General features: G+C 48.3%; 2 protein-coding genes across 5 annotated transcripts in view; both read left to right on the top strand.

Annotated features, from left to right (window-relative positions):
• The window catches only part of GNB5 (G protein subunit beta 5), a 41,044-nt gene extending 24,207 nt beyond the window's left edge, over positions 1-16,837 (top strand). For all 4 annotated transcript variants that reach the window (XM_045822726.1, XM_045822727.1, XM_045822729.1 and 1 more), the window contains 7 exons: positions 171-303; positions 4,897-5,040; positions 6,998-7,089; positions 10,493-10,541; positions 12,241-12,337; positions 13,293-13,459; positions 14,706-16,837. In XM_045822726.1, coding sequence (XP_045678682.1) covers positions 171-303; positions 4,897-5,040; positions 6,998-7,089; positions 10,493-10,541; positions 12,241-12,337; positions 13,293-13,459; positions 14,706-14,717 — 694 coding nt within the window. In that variant the 3' untranslated portion in view covers positions 14,718-16,837. The remainder of the gene's footprint in view (positions 1-170; positions 304-4,896; positions 5,041-6,997; positions 7,090-10,492; positions 10,542-12,240; positions 12,338-13,292; positions 13,460-14,705) is intronic.
• Positions 16,838-21,542: 4,705 nt separating this feature from the next.
• BCL2L10 (BCL2 like 10) lies at positions 21,543-25,522 on the top strand. Its single transcript, XM_045822731.1, has 3 exons — positions 21,543-21,712; positions 22,457-23,041; positions 24,854-25,522. Exons 2-3 carry the CDS (start codon positions 22,607-22,609, stop codon positions 24,974-24,976), a joined length of 558 nt encoding a protein of 185 aa, XP_045678687.1. The 5' UTR covers positions 21,543-21,712; positions 22,457-22,606; the 3' UTR covers positions 24,977-25,522.
• Positions 25,523-26,437: the final 915 nt, after the last annotated feature.

The following is a 26,437-nucleotide window of genomic DNA, read 5'->3' as shown; positions in this document are numbered from 1 at the left end:
AAACTTTGAAAACTTGGTAACCTTCGATTTAGTGACTTCACGTCTAAGAACCGTGGAGTCGCAGCCAGCATCGCCCCCTCCCAGCCACAGTGCGTGACTCTGAGGAAGCGTGCACGTGCGCACTCTCTTGCGCTGTCTCAACACCTGATGCTTCTTTCTCTCCATGCTAGTGGCTTAGATAATAAGTGTTCCGTGTACCCTCTGACATTCGACAAAAATGAAAACATGGCCGCCAAGAAGAAGTCTGTTGCAATGCACACCAACTACCTGTCGGCCTGCAGCTTCACCAACTCCGACATGCAGGTACGCAAGGGGCCCTCCCGGGGGTCAGCCTGTCAGAGGGCAGGTTACGTGGCAGACAACTCGGGGAACAGAGGAAGCTTTTCCAGTGTTCCTTTTAACAGGAGGGGTGCTCAAGAGGAAGTTCCTATTGTTCCTCTTTGGGTAGTAGTAGTAGTAGTAGTAGTAGTAGTAGTAGCAGCAGTAGTAGCAGTAAAATCAGAAATGCGGGAAGTCAGGGCTCTTGGCTACAGATGGAGTTGAGATAAACTACGTTCCCTACTGAACATCTTCTCTAACTGACTTGTTGGGGGTGGGTCGGGGGGCCTGCTGGGGTGGCGGGCATTCCCCTCTCCCAGTCTGAGCTGTGGCTCCAGTGTACATACGTGTGTAGAACCTCACCGAGCCGCTGAGCTTCACAGTTGAGCACTTTACACACCTCTCTGAATCTCCTTGACGCTCCTGTTTTAACAGATGCAAAAAGAAGAAGCTTTAGAGAGTAAATCTGTGCCCCACTTTGAGTAAACCCCAAGTAAAAACAGTACTTTAACACCTGGACTACGTTTTCTTAATAAGTTGTGAAAGCATACCGTGGTTTATTTATCCACGTCTATTCAGCACACCTTCCTAGGTGTCCGCCACCCACGTTGCCAGATACTACTTGGCTCTGGGACTGGAAGCATACACAGTCTCTGCCCATGGGTACCTTCATGGAAACCAGCCGTGACTGCAGGGCAGGGAAGGCTGAGAGCTCGGAGCAGGAGGCGTGGTCACAAACTTGGTGGAGTGGTCTGGGCCGACCTCAGAGGGCACGGGTGTTGCCAGTGAGGTGTGAGAGGAGCACAGTGGGAAGCAGCCTGAGAAGGGGGTGCCCTGAATGCCCTGCAGACAGCGGGCAGCCATGCAAGGGCTGCTCATATTTGGGTTTGTTTTAAGGAGGAACTTCTCTGAGTCAGATTAAGTCCTTCCGTGGCCCACTCTGGCTTCAGCTGACTCGTGTCAGCAAGGGAGGCTGGTGGCAGGGAGACCAGGAAACTGGGTTGTTTTTAAATTGCTGACAAGGGGATTGTTCAGACTTGAAGTATAGTGTTGACACCTGGTCTTTGAGGCCAGGAGCCTTGCAGACCTGTACAGTAGGGGGCACTGTGGCCCCAGCTGGCTGCAGTGGCCAGAACCAGGTGCCTTTTAGCCTGAGGAGTAGCCAAAGCAAGAGAGGATGCTTAGTCTGGAAGAAGGAAGCCACCGAGGGCTGCAGGGACAGTGGGTGGTTGGGCATCTGGTGGAGACCCATCACCCTCTCTGTTGCCACCTGCTGGAGGTGGGCATTAAAGGGGTATCTGTAAGGTGGAAAGTGGGTTTTTCCTAACTTTCAGCTAAAAGGAGACAGCTGGAATGGAGGGAAGTCCCGCCGACTACACCGGCCCCCTCGGCAGGGCATAGGTCTCGGCTCAGGGTCAGACAGCTGGGACCGAATCTGGGCCCACCACATTCTAGCTGGTCCGTCCTAAGTGGGTTGTGTTCTGAGTTTTGTTTCTCTCACCTGTGAGTGAGGATGGTAATAAATTCCTCTGTAATACGGTTTTCTGGGAATTAAATCAGGTGACTCATGTAAATACTTAGTACATACAGTCCCTGATAAATTATCAGTAAGCATTGGCTCTTACTGTTTCATGATTAATATTCGCAGAAAGATTTAAGATGCACAGCCTGGCTTGGGCACTAATAACTAATGAACCCTGAGCTTCCTCGCACCTGTGGGAGGCGGGGTGAGAAAGAAAACCTCACGGCTGGTGTGAGACGGCGGCGGCGTTGCACCTGCACGTTCTTCACACTCCTGAGTAAACAAGGGACACCGAGTCAGAGGGTCTGTCAGTGCATTTCTGCTCATGAATGTTTGGTCTTTAAAGTTTATTTGTACTTACATTGTAATGAAGATCACAACAATATTGTTAAAATATTAAAGATTTACTTTTCACTTTTAAAAACTATTCATTAGTTCGCTTGATGAGTTAGTCTGTGGTAATCATTTAAAGCGTCCCAGAAAAGATCAGAGGTTGTTGACCCTTCGCCAGTGTCAGGGCAGGAATGGCGTGGGGCGGACACTAGTGGGCGTGGGCCTGCAGAGCCCGGAGGAACCCGCAGCACATTACATATACAAGTACCCAAATTAAGATGCCATTGAAGTCTTGTGTGTGCATGAGCTACTTTACCAGCCTTCCTTGCCCAGTCGGGTGCACACTTGAGGGAAGCCGACATTGCGAAGGCTTTGCAGCCTTAGGAATGCCCCAAACTTGAGAGCCACCCGCAGTGGGGACTCTGAGGAGGACCTTGGGGACTAGGCCCAAGAAGCCTGAGAGCTCCGGAACTCACCCAGCTCTTGCTCCAGGAAGAGGCTCCAAAGTGGCCTCAATCTTCACCAGCTGCGAAGAGGTCCTAGGCCTCTCCAGGCTTCCCAGCAAGTAACCCATGCCGAGACAGTGCAGCTGGCCGGCAGACGCAAGGCCAGTGGGGGAGCAGGGTCCCCGCTTTGTAATGTGTTCCCTCCCTGCAGAAGAAAGGAGAGTCTTTGTAAGTGCTAGGAGTGGCATGCAAGAGAGAAGGGGAGAGACTGGGCAGGAGGGAGAGGGATCGGGGGCGGGGAAGACCACCAGCCCATGAAAATTGGAGGTGCAGAGGTCAGCAGGTACATTGCATGCTAGCTGTCCTTAAGGCCTGATTCCTGTTTTCTTTCCTCAGCCCTCAGTAATTATCAGCCACTGAGGGCTGTCTGTTGTGGGCACTTAACATTGCAAGAGCCACTTCCTGCACTGTCTTACCACCTCATCCAGGCCCTGGGAGCAGCTGGAAGGTAGGGCACAGGGAGGTTCTGCTATGGCCTGTGGTTTCCTCCATGGCTTCTTGTGACCAAGCTGGCTCCAGGATGCTGCAGCGCAGGCAGCTGGGTGTCTGAGCCCATCAACCCTGGATCCCACTGTCTTCCCCCAACCCCATGGGGGTATGCCTAGCCAGAGGCCAGGCCTCACACACATGGGCTCGGTCCTGTGCCTGCCCCAGGCACCCCAGCATTCCTCTCCTGGTGTGGGCCGGTCTTTACTTGAAAGCTCTGCAAAGGCTGCCGAGGGATAGCTGCACTGACCTGACAGATTTTCTGAAAATATACCCTTGATCTTATCATTCTGCTGGGAAGCTTCCCATAGTTTCTTGTTGTCTGCAGGCCCTGGTCTTCACCCTGCACAGGCTCACCTTTCACTCAGTGCAGAGGCAGGCGGTCACTAGCAGGGCGCTCCCTCCTTCCCCCGACAGCTCTCGCCCACCCTCTGAGACCAGCTCAGATGTTGCCCAAGTGTGTCTGCTGCCCCTCCCCTGGGCCTGCCTGTATCTCAGCACTTCTCACACTCTGTCCTAGGTGTCATTGTCTTGTCTATAAGACCGTCAGAAAAACTTGCCATTCAACAATGCTTAGACCTACTGCAGTGAGGGAGAGAACCCCAACTTGAGAATCTCTAGTGTCCCAAAGTGGAGAAATCAGGGAAGGATACTTGGAGGGTTTTGGGGACTGGGCTGGGTGATTTTAAGGTGGATCTGTCACTGTGAGAAACTGGCTGATGACATAATAGCTTTGGATTGGTGAGCCCAGTGAGGCAAGGGTCTTAAAGCCAATCTTGATGAGCAAGCTGTTAGTCTTGATAAGTTGTCTAGCTGATTCACAGTCTCACTTTGCAGGAGCAGGTATCTCCTAGAGCAAGCCAATAGGTTGTTTTTACTTGGCTGCAGTATTGTTTAGCGTAGGACAAGCAAAGTGTGCCTGGTCCCAGAACTGATTAACACGGGAACATGGAAGTAGGTTGGTTTTAGGTTTTACTAACAATCCTGTTAAACTGAGTGAGCCCAGGAGAGTAGAGACCAAGGTCCAATCTTTCTGCCAATCATAATGCCCAGCAGAGGGCCTGGACGCCGTTGGCACACAGCAGGTGCTGCTGGCGCTGTGTGTATGCGTGCGTGCGTGAATGTCAGCGCATGTCTGTGGCCCTGGGGAGCCTCTGGGCAGCTCTCTGGTCTGGGGAGAAGCGGCAATAGGAGAACGTGGCCAACAAAATGCTGCCTCAGCCCTTGCTGTCCCACATGGGGTCCAGTGACCTGCATTGGAACCACCTGGGAGTTTGTGAGAACTGTAGAACCTCAGGACTCACCCCAACTCCTAATTAGCCAGCAGCCGGATGACAGGGGTGCTCGGTTAGTCTGAGAAGTGCTTCACACCTCTGGCCTGCACTGCAGTGGGCGAGGCTGCCAGTGGGAGCCAGTTGAGATTCTGTTCAGCAGAGGCTCCCAGGCACGTCCTGCATGCCAGGCAGGCGTGGTCCCGCAGGTGCAGCAGGGAGGCCTCGTGGATCTCAGATCCTGGAGGAGGACAGGGACGGAAACACAGCTGAGTGTCGGGGTATCCGACATAGACTTCTTGCTAAGTATGGGAGAAACGACTCCCAACAACTGCACCTGAACCCAGGTGTAGTGAGGTATGTGTCTGTGTGTTTAAGGAGCCTTCTTTTCCCTGATGGACTTGCCCCGACAGAGCTGAGATCCTGACAACAGTGCTCTTCCTGTCCTTTCTTGTGGCAGATCCTGACGGCAAGCGGCGATGGGACGTGTGCCCTGTGGGACGTGGAGAGCGGACAGCTGCTGCAGAGCTTCCACGGGCACGGGGCTGATGTGCTCTGCTTGGACCTGGCCCCCTCAGAAACGGGGAACACCTTCGTGTCTGGGGTAAAGACCTGAGGAAAATGTTGAGGGTCCTTTCTCCCCCAGGGGGCTTGTGGGGGCCATTCGTGGCACTTCCTGGGACTGGATGGGACGCGTCCCTCAAGAAGGGGTTGCAGGAGCGCCTCAGCTCCCTGCCACTCCCCAGCTCCCGCAGCCACGGCAGTGCTTTAAGGATGGTGACAGTGCTGGGCTGTGAGGGCCTCCCTTTCTGCCCCTGACCTTCAGTGGTCTACAGAGGGATTTGGAGTGTTTTCCTGGTGTGACTGCTGTTCTTCAGGGTACTACGTATCTGCCACATTTAAAAATGTCATTCCTCAAACAAATAGAGTTAGCGTTTGACGGCATTAGAGACAGCCACAAGGGCCCCCAGCTGGTCAGACCGCTGCTGAGGCAAGGCAGTGCTGTGTTCAGGGTCTTGGGGCTGGTTGGACACTCCTGCCCCACCCCTGCCAGTCACCATCCCTGTGCCACCCCAGGGCACAGAGAACAGGGTGTTGGAAAGCTCAGTGTTGGGCAGATAAGCCACAGTGACACAGGATCACCAGACTGAGAGTCCGGATATCTGACTCTAAATTTTGTCATCTGTAACCTGTGCATAATGCACAGCAGTACCTGCCTCCCCCTCCCCCAGGATATCAGGAACAGTAGGTGGGAGAGCTTAGACTGTGTTGTACAGATGGTAGGGGAAGCATTTTTGTGGGCAGCTGGGAATGAAAGTGGAGAACGAAGCTGGCTGACCTGACCCCGGTCAGTCAGGAGGGTGGTGAGGGAGGCCGGTCACGCACACAGCGTCAGACAGTGTCTGCAGCAGGAAGACAGAGGGGCCCTTTGCTCTGAGCAGTCCACGTCTCATTTCTGGGCGTCAGGCAAGGGCTGTCTGTCCTCTGAATAGCAGGGGCCGCAATTTTGTTCTGGGGTACTTGGCTGTATGTGTAAATGTTTCATTCCTGTGCTTTCGTGTAACTGTATTTATCTCCTGAGCTGCACTGTTCACTCACACAGTCAGTGTCATCATGGGTCACACTGTCTCATACAGAGCACTAACTCCATGTGATTTGGTGTCCTCTGAGGGTTAGAAGACACTCCTGGTTCCTTTGCCCACATTTGCAGTAAAGACGCTCGGAGCGCTGACCTTACAGCAGGTCTCTCTGAAATGTCAGTCGTGGCACCTCGTCGTCCCCCCCTTTCCTCTGAGATGCAGCCAACAGCTTGAGCACCAGTTTTAAGCCATGACTTCCATTTGACAAGTGAGAGTCCACATCATAGTCCCCAAGCATGACAACAGGACTGCTCTGCAGGAACTTACCAAAACGCTCCTAGAACCACGAGAGTATAACGTGAGGTTCTCATTTTCATGAATCTCTGGGTTTGTACAAGTCTTGGGCTGGAAGCCCAGGGAGGCGACTGCCCAGACAGCCAGCTAACTGCTGGCAGGCCTGTGCCAGGGCTCCTACTTAGCTGATTCTCCCCCGGGCATGCTGCTGAGCACAGATGGCCCTGGGGCACCCACAGCACCCCCTGTGCCCAGGGCCGCCCCAGACACCTGAGAAAAAGCTGGGAGGTCCCATCCAGCAGCCACTGTCTGCCTGCCCTGCCCTCTGGGCTTAGAGAAGCAAAGATGAAAAGGAAGGAGGAAGGAAAGGGGAAAATGAAGAGATGGCGATGCCCATGGGAAGGTAAGAAGTAGACTCCAGAGGGTTTGTAGCCCCTCAGAAAGCAGCTAAGTAAGAAAACACACTACCGGAGGCAGCGGGGTCCTCCCTCGTTCCCCTCCCACTCCAGCCTTCTGAGGGCTCAGCAGTCGAGGAAAGCGGCCTTAGGTAAAGCTAGTCTCCGAATAGCATGTTGTCAGCCCTTTACTAGTGGGACATAAACGGTCCGTGTCACATGACTGGAACTCACGCCTGTCTGTAGACAGTCCTTGCAGCACCCGTGACTCTGGGTAACTTTCCATTTGTAGGGATGTGACAAGAAAGCCATGGTGTGGGACATGCGCTCCGGCCAGTGCGTGCAGGCCTTTGAGACACATGAATCAGACATCAACAGTGTCCGGTGAGTGAGTAGGATGTTCTCATTGCTTCTCCGCTGTCCGCTGCCCCCGGGCCTGGAGTTGTCCTGAGCCCGGGGACCGGCTCCAGGCTCGGTTTACTTGGCGGAGCAAGGCCTCCCCAGCAAGAAGGTCTGATTTGCAGTGGGACCGGATGGCCCTCCAGATCTCTTGGAGAATGTTAATGTGGTGGTACTAGGGGCACAGATACCATCCTTCCTACTGAGTCAGTATTTCTCATTCATTCATTCAACTAATGTGTATCAAGTACTGATATGCTAGACATCATTCCAGGAACCGGGAATACAGTTGTGAACAAGATGACAAGGTCTCTGCTTTCCTGCAGGAGACGAGACAGCACACAAATAAACAAATGTACCATTAAATTTAAGACACTGGGAAGTGCTGTGGAAAACAGTAAAACAAGGACATGTAATGGGATGGGTCATTCCTTAGATCGGTCAGGGAAGGCCTCTCTGAGAAGACGATACTTAATTTGAGGCCAGGATGATATAGGAGCCAGGCTTGCTAAGAGCTGGGGAAGATGAGATGTTAAGTGACTCACAAAAGTCAAGATTATTGAGTCTGAGGGAGAGAGGTGGCTAATGTGAGCTATAAGGTCTGTCCAGGAAGTATCCAGCCATGTGTTATAAAAAAGAGACATTTATTGAAGAAAATACAAGATACAAGAAACAGTGTACAGAGAACAATGTCTCAGTCCCCTTTGAAGTAGACACCTTGGGACCTCACACAGTTCTCCCAGTGTCTCTTCCACTGTTCAAAACATCCTACAAAATCCTTTCTTGGAACTGCCATCAGTTGCCCAGTCACATTTTCCTGAATCTCATCAACGGACTGAAATCTCTTCCCTTTCTAAAGTGATTTTAGTTTTAGGAAAAGCCAGAAGTTTCAGGGTGCTATATCTGGGCTGTAGGAGGGCAGAGTCACCTGAGTGATTTGATGTTTCACCAAAAAACTCTGCACGAGACATGATACATGAGCGGGCATGTTGTCGTGATGGAGCTGCCAATCACTAGTTGCCCATAGCTACGGGCATTTTCATCATATTACATTTCTCAACTGGGAAGAACCTTGAGGTAGTGCTCCTTATTAATTGTTTGGCCTGGAGGGACATACTCGTGATAGGCCACACCTTTTTCAGGCATGGAGAACTTGGCAACTTCCATTGGGACGCCTGGACCTTTGTTTCCAGCTCATAGCCATAGACCCACAATTCATCTCCAGTTATGACCTTGAGGAAATCTGGTTCACTGGTAGCGGTTTGAATCAAGCCATTAGCAACTGCAGCGCGATATTCCTTTTGCTTTGGTAGCAGAAGCAGTGGAATGAATTTTGCCATGACACATTTCATGCCAAGATCTTCAATCAAAATCTCAGACAGTAGTTTTTGGAATCCCCAGATCAGCTTCTAGTTCTCGCACTGTCAGTTGCCGATCTTTGTTGATTGCAGCCTGAACACGTTCAACATTCTCAGGTGGTCTGCTTGTTGCAGGCCTTCCAGAATGTGGGTCACTTTTAACAAATTCTCAACCATCTTTGAATTGTTTGTACGACATTTTTATTGGTACTGCACTTAACTGCATCATTCATGAAAGCCTTCTGTATTATCCAAATAGTTTCTGCGGAGGAATGTTCAAGCTTAACACAAAATTGGATGCAGATTCGTTGCTCTACTTGCTCATTTTGAATGGGATGGCCACACAGTACACATGCTCACTCAATAGCATCTACCGCCCCCTCAATAAATAATACAATGAAGTCGTCATTGTTCATGGATACGCATTCCAGTCCACCCTCCTTGGCTGTCAGGTTATTGATGTGCACACTGTTATTGTTATATTAACAGTGGCTGAACTTTTTCCAGGTAGACCTTGTATGTTTCACCTGTAAAAGGTCACTCTGGCTGCTGTGTGGAGAAGAGGTTGCAGGGGAGCAAGAAGGGGAGCATGACAGCCGGGTAGAAGGTAGTTGCATGAGTTCAAGAAAGAAAGGATGGCGGCTGGAGCTAAAGGAGACATAGTAGAGGCAGAAATGTCTAGAATTGGGAATATTCTGAGATCTTACCCGTCCTGCAAGCTCCAAGTTAGGTTGCCGCAATCTCATGGATGCTGGTAGAAGACACGAGTCTCCTGGGTTAGAGATGAAGGATAGGTTACTACTCAGAGCGGTGGCACTAGGCAGAGTGTCAGCATTTTTGTGCCGGTTCCCTGAGCCCCAGTTCCATAGGGTGACACGAAAAAGGACAAACGACATGCAGGCTCTGTGAACTGGATCCCAAGACAGAGGCCAGGACTTAGAAATTTGGAAGACGGCACTGTCCAGACAGTACGTATATAACATATAATCACCCAAGCATCTTCATTATGCTTAGTGGGCAATACTAGACTTGTTCCCCTTAAAAATAAGAATGAAATAAGAAGACTTACTTACTTTAGTAGTAGAAATGTTAGAATTGTCCAGCTCCCTGCGCTCAAATAGGATATAAGGTAAAAGGAAAAAGACTATCACTTTTTGCAAATGTCCAACAATTACCCAGAAAATCAAGGGCAATTAATCCAGAATTTACACAGATAGTAAATGAAGTTACTAAGGTGCAAGATAGAATATCCACAAAACTAAGTCAAATCCTTATGTTTTCATGAAACACAGTTAAAAATGCACATTCTCTCCCCTCTGCTTTGCCTCTACCCTAGACCCTCTTCTTCTAACGGCTATCGTTCCATCCGGTCTCAGCGTAGGCTTCCTGCCCTCCAGGAAGCCCAATCATGGACGAGAGAATGACTGGGACGGAAATAATCATTGTTTGGTGAATGCTTTGTGTTTGGTACCATGCCCCATCCTTTGCATATACTGTCTTGTTTCATTTTGACACCAGGGAATGTGCATTGTCATCCTCACTTTTCAGGTGAGGACACCAAGGCTGGGCAAGGTGACGTCACTTACCACAAGTCCCCCATGTAGTGAGAGGTCAGTGCAGAGCTCTGCATGGGGCTCTGTGTCCTGACTGCAGTGTCTGTGTTTATAGCCACTTTCTCACCCCTGAGCTCAGAGCCAAGTCTTGGGACTGAGGTATGTGATGGAGGAAAACTACGGTACAGTGACCTGCCCTGTTCTCCATGGCTGGTGGAGATACCCGTATTATCTCATTTACTCCTCACCAACACTCTGCAGGGCCAGTGTCACTGTCCCCTATTTATAGAGGAGAAAACCAGAGGACTGTGGGTCTGCCAGAGGAGTTTCTCTTCCTGCCTCTGTGCCAAGTGGTCTTTCTGACACTAGAAGTGGAGATTCTGCTTCCGAGGGCCTGGCCCAGGCTCTGATGGGCATCCAGGAGTGGGAGCACCACTCTGAATAAAGTGCTTTCTCCCCAAACTTCCTCTCTTGCAGGTACTACCCAAGTGGAGATGCCTTTGCTTCAGGGTCCGATGACGCTACGGTATGTCTCTAAGTTACCAGGAGCTTTTCCCATTTGAAAGAGATGTGCTCACTTCAGTTTATTTTTTAAAATAACTTTTTTCAGATCGCAAAAATAATGTATATTCAATGAAGAAAATTTGGGGAAAGATTGAATTATCTTAATCTCCCTACCCAAGAAAGATCACAATTGCATGGATTCCTGTCCCTTTTCTTTTAAAAAAGTGCTTTGTAATTTTTGTTCACTTAGTAATAGATCGTGAACATTTTCCCATGCCAGTAAATGTTTTTCTACATTATATTTTCTTAATGATAGAGTAGTTTCCCACATTGTAGACATGCCATCATTTACTTTTACTCATCTCCAAGTTTTGGGCATTTAGGATGTCAAGATTTTGTGTTTTCTTTTTCTGTTAAAAAACACTGCTATACGTGAATATTTTTGGAACCTCTCATTGTTTACTTAGAATTCATTCTCAGACCTGAACTAGTTTTAAGGCTTTTGATACTAATTGAAAACTTTTGTTGACTGATTTTTTAAGAGAATAAAAAATACCTTCTTGTGCTCTGAAAATACCAAATATCTATTAAATAAAGTTTTCATGCTGATTTACTACTGTGGAAGAAATTGCAAAGGAATAGATTGTGAGTTTGATAATAGTGAAAATTTAAAACTTCTGTATGTCAGAAAATGTATAACAAAATATAGTGTATACATTTTGGAAAATCCTTGCTATGTGTATGACAGACCAAGTTGAAATCCTTAAGAATGAATGGTGTTGCATAATCAATAAGATAAATATTCCAATTTTTAAAAAAGGATATAATACAGACCACTTACAAAGCAGTACGTCCAAAATAGCAAATAAACTTAAAATGTTTTTAAAGTTATCTCTAATCCAAGAAATGCAAGTTTCAGTGGTCAGGTGCTCCGACGCTAGAGAAACGCTCAGTGGCTGAGACGACTCGGGGAAGGGCCTGGGATGAGCCTGAACCGGGGCCCGGGGTGCCAGCCTTCCAGAAAGCAGTTTTGTGGTGTGGCGTAAGAACGCTCGAAATATCTCCTCCCTTTTTGATCTAGACATGCTTTTCCTTGGAATTCTATTCTAGATTCTATTCCTTAGCTGTTGTAAGGAAAATATCAAGGATTTTTACATAAGAGTGGTCACCATGGTAGAGACAGACATGTCTAGAACTTTATTATTAAAAAAATTAGACACAAGCAAAACACTTAACAGAGGATGGCTAAATAGATTCTGCTTTATCTATATGAAGAATATTCAACAACCATGTTAATCTTGGGGGGGTAAGATTATTTAATAATATGAAAAAATTACACACATAAAAATAGAAGCAAGACTGAAGGACATAGATATTAGTAAATACCTCTAGGATTCGGGGTGGCTTTCATTTTCTTTTTTCTGCATTTATGAGTTTTTCTGAATTTTATACAATTAACATGTATCCTTCATCAGAAAAAAGAATGGGTTTCATTTTTGTTTTTGTACCTGAAGAAATCTTCTGTATTTGCTGTTTCTTTAAATCTCCACTGATCATGGAGATTAGTGGAAATTGGGATTGAGGGAGAAAATACCAGGAGAGAAAACCAAAGGGGTATTTCCCTAACCTCTCAAAGTGCACAAGCCGTTGGCGTTGGCTCCGGGTCTTCGCCTCACCGAACTGCAGCCAGAAGTGCGTGCTTCTTTGTGTTTGCTCCCCAGTGTCGCCTCTACGACCTCCGGGCAGACAGGGAGGTCGCCATCTATTCCAAAGAGAGTATCATATTTGGAGCATCCAGCGTGGACTTCTCCCTCAGTGGTAAGATTTTATTTCAGAAACTTTCCCAGGACTGTGAAACAGGACCTAAGTGAAACGCAGCTCCCTGTCAAGCGGCCCCTCAGGCAGAGTTCTGTATGCCCATCTGCTGAGTGGTCTGCTGTTGTGCCAGATGTCCCCTCCCCGGGGTTCTTGACCCCCGCTTCTCCCCGCCTTCAGCCCGTTCACTTCAGGGGAAATGAAGGCTGTGCCCGTTGATACTGTTCTCCCGGTATTCAGGGGTGGATTCACGCGCACGTGTGCAGTGCCTCCAGGCATTTCCTCCCCAGCCTTCCATTCTGCCCTTCATCCTCAGAAAGGACTTTTTTCAGAGGTGGAAGGAGGGAAGCCGTAGTCCCTTTCTCAGTGCCCTAAGCTCGTGGCACCTCCGCCCTCCCAGCTGCAGAGGCTGCTAGTGAACGTTAAGCAGCACTGGTATGCTGGGTCACTGGACCATTCAGTGTCCCCAGACACCCCCGCCTCTGCATCTGAGCCTGTGTGCGTGCACACTGCTACTCCTGCCTGAAACATCTTTTCTCCTTTCTTTGCTTGGCAAACTCCTATTCGGTCCTCAAGAACCAACTCAAATGTCGCTTCCTCTGCAATGCCCTCCTTGATCCTTCTTACCCTATGGTAGCACGTAGCACATAACTAAGCACTTCCATTATAGCCCTTACCACATGGTGCTACAATGATTTATGTGTCTACCTGCGACTGCCACCCTCCACAGTGGGGGACAACTGTGCTCTCTCCTCTCTGAATCCCCAGGGCAAAGCACAGTACTTGACACAGGGTGGGCACTAAGTCACTGGTTATTAAATGAATGAACAAACAAACAAACAGTGAATGAATGAACTAACGAACGAACGAACAAATGAGCAATCCAGCAGGTGAGAGTGACAAAAAGAAAAACGGGAAGGAAGGAAGTCGTTTAATAATCATCATATCCTGCTTCCAGGTCGCTTACTGTTTGCTGGATACAACGATTATACCATCAATGTCTGGGATGTTCTCAAGGGGTCTCGAGTCTCCATCCTGTTTGGACATGAAAACCGTGTCAGTACTCTCCGAGTTTCCCCTGATGGGACTGCTTTTTGCTCAGGGTCATGGGATCACACCCTACGGGTAAGAGAGGAGTTCTCCTGTTTTACTGTGTGTATGAGAAGAGGAGTGATTGGCCTTCCTGCAAACAGAAGTCAGGGAGCTAGGGCGGGCCCAGACAGCCACCTGGAGCTCTAATTTGAGCTCTGCTCACAGCCACAAAAGGAACAAGTGGCCTGGTAGGTAGTTCCCCATTCACTCAGGTGTTCAAGCACAGATTACACAACTATGTATCAGCTTATAGTTGAGGGAATAGTTGGGCTAGGTGATCCAAAAGGTTCCTTTTGACCCTAAAAGTCTGATTCTTCTGAGTCTAGCCTTTGACAAACCACAGGTTGCCAGTCTCGCCTCCCAGAAGTGCAGGGTCCTTCTGTGGTTGCAGACCCCTGTGGGGCCCACAGAACGGCTCCCGGAGGCCCCTAAAGTCCCTGAAATTATATGCCAGTTTGCATGTGTGCTTTTTTCTGGGAAGTGCCTCCTCATGGCCTTTTTTTTTTTTTTTTTAGATTCTCAAAAAGATCTGTGGCTTTGTTGGCTCCCCAGAAATACTACTAAAATCGCCTGTTTGTAAAGCAGAGCTTACCCCAATGTGGAAGACCATTAACTGGACAGTCTTAGTACTATCTTAGAAGGGAAGAGCAAAGGCAGATATTTGAGTTTCAGGGGTTTAAGGCAGATCTTTTGATGGAGGGACTTAACTAGGAGTAGACAAATGTGTGTGGCAGGAGAGTTTAAGATTGCTGGACACAGGCCGGGGCAGGGGGGTATTTTGAAGATGTTCTTGAAAAGTGAGTGGTCATTTGATGCTATGTATTTTTTCTGAGAAGTGGGTCTCCTCTAAAGAGGATACTTGAGTAGTCTATTTGTGGGATAAAAAGGTAAAATTATTTTTGCAAAATTCCTGAAACAAAGTTATTTGTGACTTCACTATCCTAGGCAGCAATTGCCTCAATTAGTAAAGTCGTGTTACTGCACCCAGAAAGCTGTGTGGGTACGGGTGGTTCGCTGTCAATCTAAGAGTTCCCCGTCGGCCCTAGTAGGAGGCCACAGATGCCCTTCAGACAGTTTACTAAGGGAGAGGGGGTATTAGGCCCAAACAGCGCTTTTGAGTTGTCAAGAGTAGAGCGTTATATTTTCCAAGACATGCACGTGCTGTATTTTGGATGGAGTGTGTGGGTGTGTAAAGAGACTGATTTTATCCTTTTAAACTCAGGTTTTACAAGTTGTTAACTACGAAGGGACTGACAGTTATCTGTCTGTGTCTTTGCAGGTCTGGGCTTGATCATCTCCTCACAATACACGCTTAGATACCTGAGGTTAGAATTTGAATCGTCACGTGTAAATAGAGCTGACTTTTGGAGGATGTGAGAGTGTATCGCCACCGCGCTCAAGGGAGCAGCTCCGTGGCCGGAAGTTCACCAGACACCTCCAGGATCACTGTTAGAACTGCCACCCCGGGAAACGCCGCTGTGAGCCTTCAGCCCTGGGAGAGCACCTTCAAGTACAGCGTTTTGGTTTGTTTTGTTTTCATTTTGAACACTTTTTAAAATTTATTCATTTTTAAGATTATTCTTAATTATACCACTCTCAACTGATTCTGTTACCAACAGAATTTAGCAGTTAACATATTTCAAGGTATTTCCTTGAATCAAACTTGTCTTCAGCGCACTTTCAAGACTGGTCTCCCTCGCTGTGCACTGCGGCCTCGGGAGCCTTCAGCCTTCCTCTGGGAGTGCCGAGGTTCGTGGGCGGGGTGAGGAGGACCGTGTCATCTGATCCGTTCCAGAAGGAAGTTCCATTTTATCCAAATGTAGTTAGACAAAACCCCTTTTTTAAACGTGTTTTATGGTAAAAGTATCGTTTCCATTCTACATCATACTGTCCTTTTCCAGATAAAGCGTTTTTGCCTGTGTGAACTGTTAGGCACAAAGCACAGACAGGCCTGAAACAGACGGGTGTTCGGTTTACGAATTACATGATGATTGACAGAAGTGTGGGCACTTGGCCGAGCACTTCCTTTCGAGGGAAGAGCTGATGCTGTTCCTGACACAAAGGCTCCTCAGAGCAACCAAAACCTTTCTGTGTGGGGAAGCTGGTTTAAAAACCTATCACCCATATTAGACACATTAGAATGAGCTAAAGTAGATTTCGTCCATGTCCATTGCACTCATTGCATTGAGGGTAATTGCATATACAAATTAATTGATAGGTTTCAAACAATGATGTCTTTGTCTTATATTGGAATAATAACAAAAGATAGCTTGTCTTTATTTGAAATCCAGCAATTCCTTCTAGAAGATACCAAGTGCTTTTGTTATAGGATCCACGCTTTTCCTTTTTTGTTGTTTTGTTTTTAAAGGTATAGAGGCTTATTCTTTGTTTTAGAAAATTCCTTACTCATAAAGATGGCATGCATTGAGGAAGAAAAAAGTCACCTCAGATACCCAAAATGATTCTTGGGTGAGGCGGCAGGTGGCCTAGGGTCTGCCGGGCCGGCCCTGTGGGGCCCGAGGGTTGGGTATGCGGAGTCCCCTGGCTCTCCGGTCTGCTCTCAGCCCTGCTCCAGCCTGACCCCTCCCTTAGGGCTAGTTCTGGCTGATGGGCCCAGCCCCAGTTCTGCTGCTCAGAGTCCCTTGCGGAGCCAGAGCCAGCACAGCCATTGGATAGGCCTGGACCTGGCATTCCTGAAGCCTCAGGGGGGTGCCAGGACAGTGCTCAAAACTACTTGGTTAGGTATCATAATGGACCAGTCAGTCAAAAATCAGCCAGGCTATCTTTTCCATCAGTTTTTTTAAAAATAAAGAAAATGGTTATATTCAGTGATTTGTGAGGGTTTTAGTACACAACAGCCCTGGTGGGAGAAAGCAATATAAAAGGCCCCTGTTTGCCTCTGAGGAGCCCAGAGGGAAGAAGAGAACATGGTCCAGAGGGACCGTTTCTCAGTCACGCCCCTTCCCCCACGGGATCCGTCTGGCTGGGGTTCAGGAAAGGCCTAAGCTCCTGGTCTCCTGTCATGGCCTCCCCTTCCCTCTCCCACAGACCCTTTCAGGCCTCTGCACTCTGACCTGGGCCTCCCAGAAGCAAAGGAAGGCAGGGCAAAGGGAAAGTCACCTAGAGGGAGGGACAGCAACTTCCAGCCGTATGTTTGCAGAGGTGGAGCGCGTCTTCAGTATATGCGCAAAAGAGGCCATAACTTTTCAGTTAAAAAAGCGACTTTAAGGGCCCTGTGAAAGTATTTTGTAGAATACTTACCCCACGAGCAGTAAGCCACCTCCCTTATAAGCATTCCATCTCACAGTGGGTGTTGCTTAGTATTTATTGATGAAAACTTGGTTGGAAATACACCATGTGGAGACTCAAAGGTAAACTCCAAGTAATAAATTGTATTTTGCTTATCGATAATAAGGCTGACTGGAGTTTTTCAAACAGTTTTTCCTTTTTTAAGAGGACTTGGAGGCAAACCTACCAAACTGATGGTGGTGAAGGGGACAAATGGGTGTGCCCACAGGTATGCACAGCCTCGGACACGCCTGGCAGAGTAGAGGGGGCTGGGTGGGAAGGGAGCCAGTCCGGGAAGGAGGTGGGTCCTGATGGGTGTTTACGGAAAATGCCTGCGAACGGAAATAAAGCTGCTCTGGGCAGGGCGGCCCGCCTCCCTGACCCCAGGTCCCGCTGCAGCCTGCTCTGGAATGAGCCAGAGTCCCTCGGAAGGCGCTCCACGTCCCACCCCTTGACCTCCTTCACACCCTTCCCTGGGTTGTAAGTAGCTTAATGGCAGCACAGGGTCATAAAGGCTTTGCATCCTGTAGTTGTTTGGCCAGCTGGCTAGGAGGTGGCAGCATTGACACTTTAGACTCATCTGTAAGTCAAGGGGGACAGCAGGGTGACAAAGGATGTGACCCTAGGTTCAGAGCCAGCTCTACCCCTTTTACAAGACATATGATAACATCCAAATTTCAGCCTCAGTTTTCTCATCGATGGAACGGTCCAGCACGAAGTACGTGAAGTAACTACCTCAGCCTTTGGCACATCTGTTTCCAACCTTCATGTCTGTCTACCCACCGTCCCCTCCCCTCCTCCCTTTCCCGTTACCTCCCCCTCCCTTCTCTCCCGCAGCCCCTCCCATTTCTTCCCTCCTCCTTTTGCCCCATCTGTCTCCTCTCTCTTTTCTTTCTCCCCCTTTTTCTCACCTCCCTTCCTCCCTGCTCGCCATTCTTTTCTCCCCCATGTCCTCCCTCTCCATAAGCAGCCCCCACTCATGTATCTAATTATCACCAGTTAGGAATCCATCTGGGCCAGTGGTTCTCAGAGTTTTGGGTCTTAAAATCCCTCTATACTTTCAAAACTTGAGGGCCCCAAAGACATTTTTGTTTATGTGAGTTATATTTATCAATATTTATCGTTAGTAGTTAGAACTGAGAATAATTATAAAGCACAAGAATACAGTCACCCCTTCCACTGGTGATACTTTCATCACACATCAGTAGCTTCTAGAAAGCTGAGAGAACAAGCATTTAAAAAGTCACACATACAGGAAAAAAAGTGATTATTATTATGGAAGTAATTTTGACCTTAGAGGACTCTTTGACAGGGTCTCAGAGACCCTGAGTGTGGGGACCACACTCTGAAAACAGCTGATCTGGGCTAATGAGCGAGACCTCCCTGAGGCCATTAAGGCCTTCATAGGAGCTTGGAAGGGGGGGAGGAAGAATGCAGGGTAATCAAGGAAGGAGTCTTGAGGAGGGACCCTCAGAGGATTCTTTGGGGTGGCCACAGGCCACATAAGAGATCCTGCAGGGGCACAGAGAGCCGATAGGAAAGTCTAGAGACCGACCGAGCCTGTGAACCCCTGGAAATCTTTTCCAAAGGAGGACCCTCGAGATGCAGGGGTAAGCCCAGCCGATGGGGCAGAACACAGGCGGCAAACAAGCCCGCAGGCCGAATCCAGCCCTCCACCTTGTGTTACCCGGCGGTGAGCTCCTCGCCCCTGGTTAGGGAGTTGTTACATTTATACAGGACTAAAATTACATTTGGCCCTTTGAAGGCAACTGTGAGGCTGATATGGCCCCCGGTGAAAATGAGTTTGACACCCCTGGATTAGAAGATTAACTGAGGTTGAGGTTGGAACCACAGCACTTCATATGGCTTTCCCCCAGGTCCAGGCGAGCTGACTGAGCAGGGGTTTGCAGATCTGCATTTCCCAACTGGCTGCTAGGTCTACAACAGGTTAAAAATACAGATCCATAAGCCTCCCTCCCCACCCCCCAGAGCTCGGGGCTAGGCAGGACTGAGGTGGGGCAACTGGAGGAAAGCTCTCAATGAATCTTACTTCTGTGGATACCTTGTGGGAACAGGAGTCTGAACCGTCTCAATTATGATAGGAGAGAATCAGGTTGTGTTTCAAGTCATAGCACAGACCCCCTCATTCTCCTAGAGAGGACCTGGCTGGAGCTAGGGTGGCCTTTGGAACTGGCCATTCTCCACAGTGAGCTGACTCTTGGCCATTTCTGCTTTTTTTTTTTTTAATTTTATTTATTTATTTTTAGAGGGGAAGGGAGGCAAAAAGGGAGAGAAACATCAATCGGTTGCCTCTTGCATGCCCCCAACTGGGGACCTGGCCCGCAACCCAGGCATGTGCCCTGACCAGGGATCAGACTTGCGACCCTTTGGTTCACAGGAGGGTGCTCAACCCACTGAGCCACAACCACCAGGGCTTGGCCATTTCTGATGAAAGAAATGAAATTAATATTTTTATGTCTTTGTAAAAAGGATGCAGATCCTCTGGTGAGGAGAAGGGATTGGGAATGGCGCTCTGGACTATTTAACCAGTAAATAAATATGAACAACTAAGTGTAGGTACGGTGTGAGCACTTGTGTAAAGACTGGCAACAGGAAATGCCTGTATTCAAACCCAACGTCATCTAACCAACACACCACTCAATGTTGTCATCCATCAGGAAACGAAGCAGAGGTCACTGTTTTCATCTGTGCCCCCCCCCACCGCCCACCTGTGACAGGTGGCCTCCTCCTCCTAGGTCTACACCCAAGAGAAACGAAAACTTACATCCACACAGAAACTGGAATGCAAGTATTCATAAACAGCCCAGGATGGAAGAACTCAAATGTTCAACAACCGGTGGAAGGCTGAACAAAAACATGGTGTTAATACATCCACACAAAGGGATGGTATTTGGCAATAAAAGGAGTGAAGTACAGGCACAGTCTACAACCGGATGAACCGTGAAAACATTGTGTTAAGTGAAAGAAGCCAGACACACAGGGGCACATATGGCATGATCCTGTGTGTGTGAAATGGAATGGGCAGATCCATAGAGGCGGCAGACAGACTGGTGGTTACTTAGGGCTGGGAGTGGGAGGAATGGAGAGGGACTCAAAGCTGTTAAAATATACATGGTAATATATATGCTATATAAGTCTGATATAAAAAATAGGCAGTCAGTCTCTAGCTCTTTTCAGTATTAAAAAAATAGCATATAGGTAAGGCTTACCAAATGTCACATTTTATTTTTTGGTTAAAAGTGGGTGAAGTGAGCATGGTGACCCTGGTTCGTACTACCAATAAACTCTTCTCAGTAAAGAGCATTTACTCTGTTCCAGGCATTGCGCTAAGCACTTCGCACACACCAGCTCGTGGAACCCTGTAGCAGCCCAAAGGTGCGGTTTTTTGCCCCCACCTATTAAGTGAGGAGATCGAGGCTGGGAGAGTGGAACAAGCCGCTCACCGTTGCAGCTTCTAAGTGGCAGCGCCAGGGTTTTAATCAAGTCTGTCCGCCAACTGCCTCCTCGCATCGTGTGCATCAGAAATTCTGTGTGGAGGTTAATCTCTTCATTTGTTTTGTTCAACTGATAATTTAGAGTCATCAACGGCAGGGCCAGAGGACTTGTCACTCACCCCCAAGCTACTCCTCTGTGCTTGCTGCTAAGATATAATTGGTATTTAACTCAATTGAAGAGGGAACCCATAGACATCAAAACCAGTTCAAGTGGGAATCTGATGTACAGAGATTCATTCCCTGCTGACCAGATTCATTTGGCTCACTGTAAAGGGATCACTGGCACTGGCAGACCAGCCTTTGCAGAGAGAATTCTGTTGCCACCACATCCTCTCCACCTACTGCCCTGGCCTCCTTATTCATGGTGTAAGCAAGCACTACAGTGGCTGGGTAAAGAAGCTCTCTGACATTCACAGAGCACAGAATTTTGTCCCCTCTGTAGTGGCTTACTGTGGGGCATGCAATGGGGCACAAATACTTCAGTCTGTGCCCACTCAGAGCGGTCCAGACACATACCTCTCTTTCTAAGATTTCCTGGTGACCACTCTTCCAATCTTGTTTCTTTCAAGGCCCTGGCAATCCAGCCAAATCATCGGTGACTGCCCATAAATCTATGTAGGTCTGCCTGTGCTCTGGCCATTTCGCACCCCAGACATAGTGGACCGTCCCATGTGGCTTGAATATCAGCCCAAAGGGTGGATTTTCCTTCACCACCCTGTCCATTCACAGTCACTCCTGAGTAGGGCTGTGATGTCACAGCTGTCCACTTTCATGTGGTACCAACATATCACATAGGCCCATCTGTAATCCAGGCTTGAGTTTCTTTCCCTCAGTCACCTGGCCAGAAGCAAATCCCTGGAAGCCATAGGTGTGGAGTGAGGGAAGAGGCAAAGCAACCTGCTTGTGCCGTTGATTGCACCCAGTGGACTTGCCCGAGTTCAGTCTCTTACACCGTCTCCACTTGATGAGAGATCACTGCTGTGCACACCCAACCCGACGACTAGGTGGGTCCGACAACATCCATATCACGATGGCAACTCAAGGTGCATAGTGACCTGATGCCCCTTGGCTAGGCATTCAGCCTCTACCAAGGCCCAGGAACAAGCCAGAACCTGCTTTTCAAAAGGAGAATATTTATCTGCAGAAGAAGACATAAATTTGCTTCTAAATCCTAAAGGTCTACACTGTAATTCTGCTATTGGTGTTTGCCAGAGGCTCCACACAGCATCCCTGTTTGACACAAGTGTCACTGGATGTGTTGGATCATAAGGCCCAAGTGGCAGAGCGGTTTATACCGCAGCCTGAATGTTCCACAGAGCCTTCCCTTGTTCTGCTCCCCAAACCACCTGCCTATAGATGGGTTGCATCACACACTCAGATGTAGTGTGTGTTGCCTCCGAAATCCAAACTGACCTACCAAGCATTATGCCTCTTTTTTTTTTTGTAGATGGTGCAAGATGAAGCAACTCCTCTTTTACCCTAGGTGAGACATGCTTGGACCACTGGACCCCTAGAAATTTCACTGCTGGTACCAATTCTGTATCAGGCTGTGTCCAATTAGGAGAAATAAGCCATAGAGTAATGTGAACAGACGAGGATTCAAATAAGAAGTACTAACTAAAGCAGGGGATTGGAGTAATGAAGGATTGGCCAGTAAAAAGTAAAGAGAACTCTAAACAGTGTGAGAATGGTAGCAATCCAGCAGCCATTAACCTAGAGTTGATATGCCCTCGGCTTCTCCTGTTATATTATGGCCATAATTAAACTCCACTGTGGTGGTCTGTGTCTTTGTCCCATCACTAGACTGTAGGGTCCTTGAAAGCAGGGACCACATGTCTTGTTCTTCGTTACATCTCCAGTGCTAGGAGCACCCCAGGGGCTCTGAATAAATATGAGTGAATGAATGCCGCCAATATATTGGCATTCGAGCAGCCCACAGAGAATTATCCTGCCACATATACCAGACCCAAAGAAAGGATCTTCCACACACAATTGCGAGTTACTGATCATCCTCGCACGTGAGCCGCCAATGAAGTCTGTGAGTGGCTTTTGTCAACCTCTCCTTAATAGAAGACAAATGTCTGGCCCAACTTTCCACACTGTCCCCTCCAGGTTCTTAGGCCCCAGGCGGAGAGCTAAACAATAACCCTAGAAGAGTCTCACTCTGCCCCTGATTGCTACGTGAACACCAGCACAAGGCTGAGCCTCGTTTTTGGCACCCGCACAGGTGCTGTTGGGATTCGCGTGAAAGGCTCCTCACCCGACCTGCAAAACTCTACTGCCCCGGCGGGGCGGGGCGGGGCCGGTAGCCCCTCCCCGGGGAGAGTTGCAGCCTGAAAAGCGGGCCCTAGCCAGGACCCCCGGCGGAGGCCGAGCTATGGGGGACGAGCTGAGGCAGCGCACTGAGCAGCTGCTGGCGGACTACCTGGAATACTGCGCCCGGGTGCCTGGCACCGCCGGGCGGCGGCCGTCCACGCCCGAGGCCGCCTTGCTGCGCTGCTTGGCCCTGCGGTTACGGCTACGTTACCACCTCAGTAGGTCCCGCTACCGCGGATATCAGGGAAACCGCCTGCAGGTGGTGGCGAATGTGGCACAGAAGATGGTCCGACAACGCGGATTCCCCAGCTGGGGCAAGGTGGTGGCGCTCGTGACTTTCGCGGGGATCCTGCTGGAGAGACCGCCGGCAAGGCACGCGTGGGAACTGAAGGAGTGGGAGGCAGACGTTGGCCGGGACTGCCGGAGGCTGGTGGCCTTTCTGTGCAATTGGCTCACCGTGGAGCACCGCGCCTGGCTGGAGGCACACGGCGGCTGGGTGAGTAGGGCGCGGGGCGCGAGACCCCGGGCGGGGCGGTCAGCTGGGACGTCCCCACACGGCTGGCACCCAGAGCGACCCAGTGGCGCCAGCTCCTTGGGGTCTTCGTTTCAGCAACACTGCGACGTTCGTTGTGAATTCCGGTTCTCCTCTCTTGAAGTCAGGCTGACAGAAACTACCCTATTTCTAGACGGCTCTCTTAATTCAGAAGCAGCTGCACACGACTTGGATTTGCCTACTTTGGCCTTGACCTTGCTCGCCCTCCGAGTTTTAGGATGCGCTCGCATTAGGTCTGGATACTTTGCTCATACAGAGATCCCCGAGCTGGTAAATCAGCAGTGGGTGGTCCAGGCCAGGTGGGTTCTTTCTCCTCTGTTAAGCGCACCTTTGGAGAGACTCATACTCATTGACCCCACAGCTCTGCCTGAAACGTGAAAATGAAAAGCCACCGCCTTCTCCCGCCCCCACACCTGTCAGGAAGAGTGGAGGCCACAGTGTTGTTGAGTGTGCGCCAACACCCAGTGGTGGTGCTGACTCAAGATTCCTTAACTTCTAATCCCCTGTGCCCAGCCCTCGGTTGGGAGATATCCAAGCGCCCTGGCTTTCAGCTGTATTCCATTTGGTCTCTGTGGTTTAGGCTAGAGGGGCAGGCGCTTGGCCTACAGCTCCTAAACCGAGCAAAGGGTCAGGTGAAGCCCCACCACCCTTCAATAAGAGGGTAGCGTGCCTCTCTGGGTTCTGAACTAGATCCTGTTTCCTTTCTTCCTAACTGGAGTTGAATCGATGACTGAAGTGACCCAGACTATACAACAAATACAGCCAAATTATTAAAAAGCCTACTGTTGGAAGTTTTGTGCTAGACCCGTGGTAATCAGTTGGGTTCCATTGGTAGAGAACAGGTAGTATCCAACCAGAACCTTGAGCTTGTATAAACAGTTTGTGGTGTGAAAATTAACGCTTGCATTTTTTGTGGTGTGTGTGTTAGTCTTCAACTATCCGTGCCTGTGAACGCTAAGAACTCCATCTGAACTATTTGTCCTCAAGCATTTGGCCCCTATGGGCCCTCTGCACTTACAAGAAATTGATTGGAGGGGGGGAAGGCAGGGGAGCATTGTTTTTTGTTCTTTTAGCTAATCAACATCAGCAAGGGACTAACCGTTTAACATGCTGAAGCCGCAATTCTCCAAGTGAGTAAACAGGACATGCCCACCATTCTCCCAGATGCACTTAAAATACTGGAATCTGGACTTCAGTTCCCTTCCTTTCCACTTTTCTGAATGGAGCTGCTTGCTGTATTGTCGCGGGTGATAACTTTCAACCTAGCGATTTCAGTTTCCCAAATGGCATCTCTCCTTTGCTCAGGAAAGAACATGATATACAAGCCTAACTCGGAAATCTTGTGGGATCGGTTCTGACCACCAAAGGAAAGTGAAGTAATACTTTTGCAGTGAAGGGTCTTGCCTTCAGTTTGTGCTTAAAAAAAATGAACAAAAAGGCAACACCTGTGAAGCTTAATGAAATGAGGTATGTCTGTAGTGGTCTCCCATCCTCTTGAGTTTTGAAAGGAGTCAAAGGAAGAGTGTCCCTTCTGTAAGTGACAAAGTGAAGTGCCTGTATGTTCTTTTCTGTGCCCCATATTGGACCACTTCTTACAAATCCCAACTCATCAAAAGTTCCTAATTGTAGGTTGCCTATTGGTATTTCCTTTTTTTACTTTTAAATCCAGGAGTCATCTCAAACCTCCTGTGTTTTTCATTGAGTTCAGATTTTGAACATTATGAAACAATCTAATTCTTTCCCTCCCCCTTGTAGGACGGCTTCTGTCGCTTCTTCGCATCCAGAATGATCTTTCCTTGGAATGCACTGCTGGTCCGGGTTCTTCTCTCATGCTTTATATCAACAATATTAAACTATATGTGGACAAAATTACTGTGAGTTCCCAAATTTTTAACCCACATGTACCTGCCTAATGGTGACCAGCCAAGTATATTGGGATGCTAAAGAACAGAACAGAGTAAAGACCCTTCTGGGACATTTTTACCTGCATTTCTATCAGGAGTCCTGTGGCGATGATTCAGCAAGCATTTTAACTCCTGAAAAAATTCAGAGGTGTTGGGACAGAGGCACTTGAGTGGCTCTTCTCTGCCTGGGGAAAATGGGAATCTAAAGGCTTACTGCTTCAAAGAATTGTAGAGTGCATTTCATTAAATGGGAAACCTGGTGCTACATGTAGATAAATATGAACAAGACACTCTCATCTATCCACAGTTTCAATGCTACTGCTGACTAACGTATCAAGGCAATGGGCCAGGGGTGAAATGGTATCAGAAGTACTCCGAGTACCAGTCTAACAAAGGACGTAACATTAATACCTTTTACAAGGAATTCTTACTAAAGCCTTTGAAACTGAATTCCTAGGACTTCTTGGGTTTCTAGATTTAATTAAGAATTTTTATTTTTTACTTCAATAAATTGGTAAATGTCTTCAATGTTTTAATAAATTTATGCATCTTTTAAAAAAATCTTAGTTGGTTTTCCTTGGGATTCAATAAGCTTTTATTCTTAGGAGTAACTTGATGACAATTTCCTTTTTTTTTTTTTTAAGATTTTATTTATTTATTTTTAGAGAGGGAAGGGAGGGAGAAAGAGAGAGAGAGAAACATCAATGTGCAGTTGCTGGGGGCCATGGCCTGCAACCCAGTCATGTGCCCTGACTGGGAATTGAACCTGCAATGCTTTGGTTCTCAGACCACACTCAATCCACTGAGCTACACCAGCCAGGGCGACAATTTCCTTTTTTATTGTCTCTTTAAATACAACATGTACAATTCTTTGTTTTTCAGTTACAGTTGACATATAATATTAGTTTCAGGCATACAACATAGTGATTAGACATTCACATAACTTAAGTGATCATCCCAGTAAGTCTAGTACCCATCTGACACCATACTCAATTATTACAGTATTATTAACTATATTCCCTATGCTGTACTTTACATCCCCATGACTATTTTTATAACTGGCAGTGTGCACTTATATTTTTATTTACTTGTTTTGTTGACACTATTACAGATGTTCTCCATGTCCTCCCAGTTTTGCCCCTCTCCACCAACACCCCAGCCCCCTCCCTGACCTTCGCCACACTGCTGTCTGTGGGCCGTGCTTGTATGTTCTTAAGCTGACCTCCTCCAGTGCCCGCCCCCCGCTCCCTGAGACCTGTCAGTCAGTTCCATGTATCCATGCCTCTGTTTCTGTTTTGTTCTTGAGTTTATTTTGTTCATTGGATTCCACATGTCAGTGAGATCATAGTTTATACTTCTTAATCCCTTCCCTTTTTCACCCATCCTCCTGCCCCGCTCTGATCTGGCAACCATCAGTTTCGTCTCTGTATCTGAG

The sequence above is a fragment of the Phyllostomus hastatus genome, unplaced genomic scaffold (genome assembly GCF_019186645.2).
Source record: "Phyllostomus hastatus isolate PE091 unplaced genomic scaffold, TTU_PhHast_1.1 phas_scaffold_501, whole genome shotgun sequence".
Classification (NCBI taxonomy): domain Eukaryota; kingdom Metazoa; phylum Chordata; class Mammalia; order Chiroptera; family Phyllostomidae; genus Phyllostomus; species Phyllostomus hastatus.
This window is presented reverse-complemented; position numbering and strand designations above follow the sequence as displayed.

Coding starts and splice junctions, on each gene's coding strand:
- BCL2L10 (XM_045822731.1), top strand. CDS start 22,607: ATGGGGGACGAGCTGAGGCAGCGCACTGAGCAGCTGCTGGCGGACTAC. Junction 23,042..24,853: donor TGGAGGCACACGGCGGCTGG/GTGAGTAGGGCG, acceptor TCCCCCTTGTAG/GACGGCTTCTGTCGCTTCTT.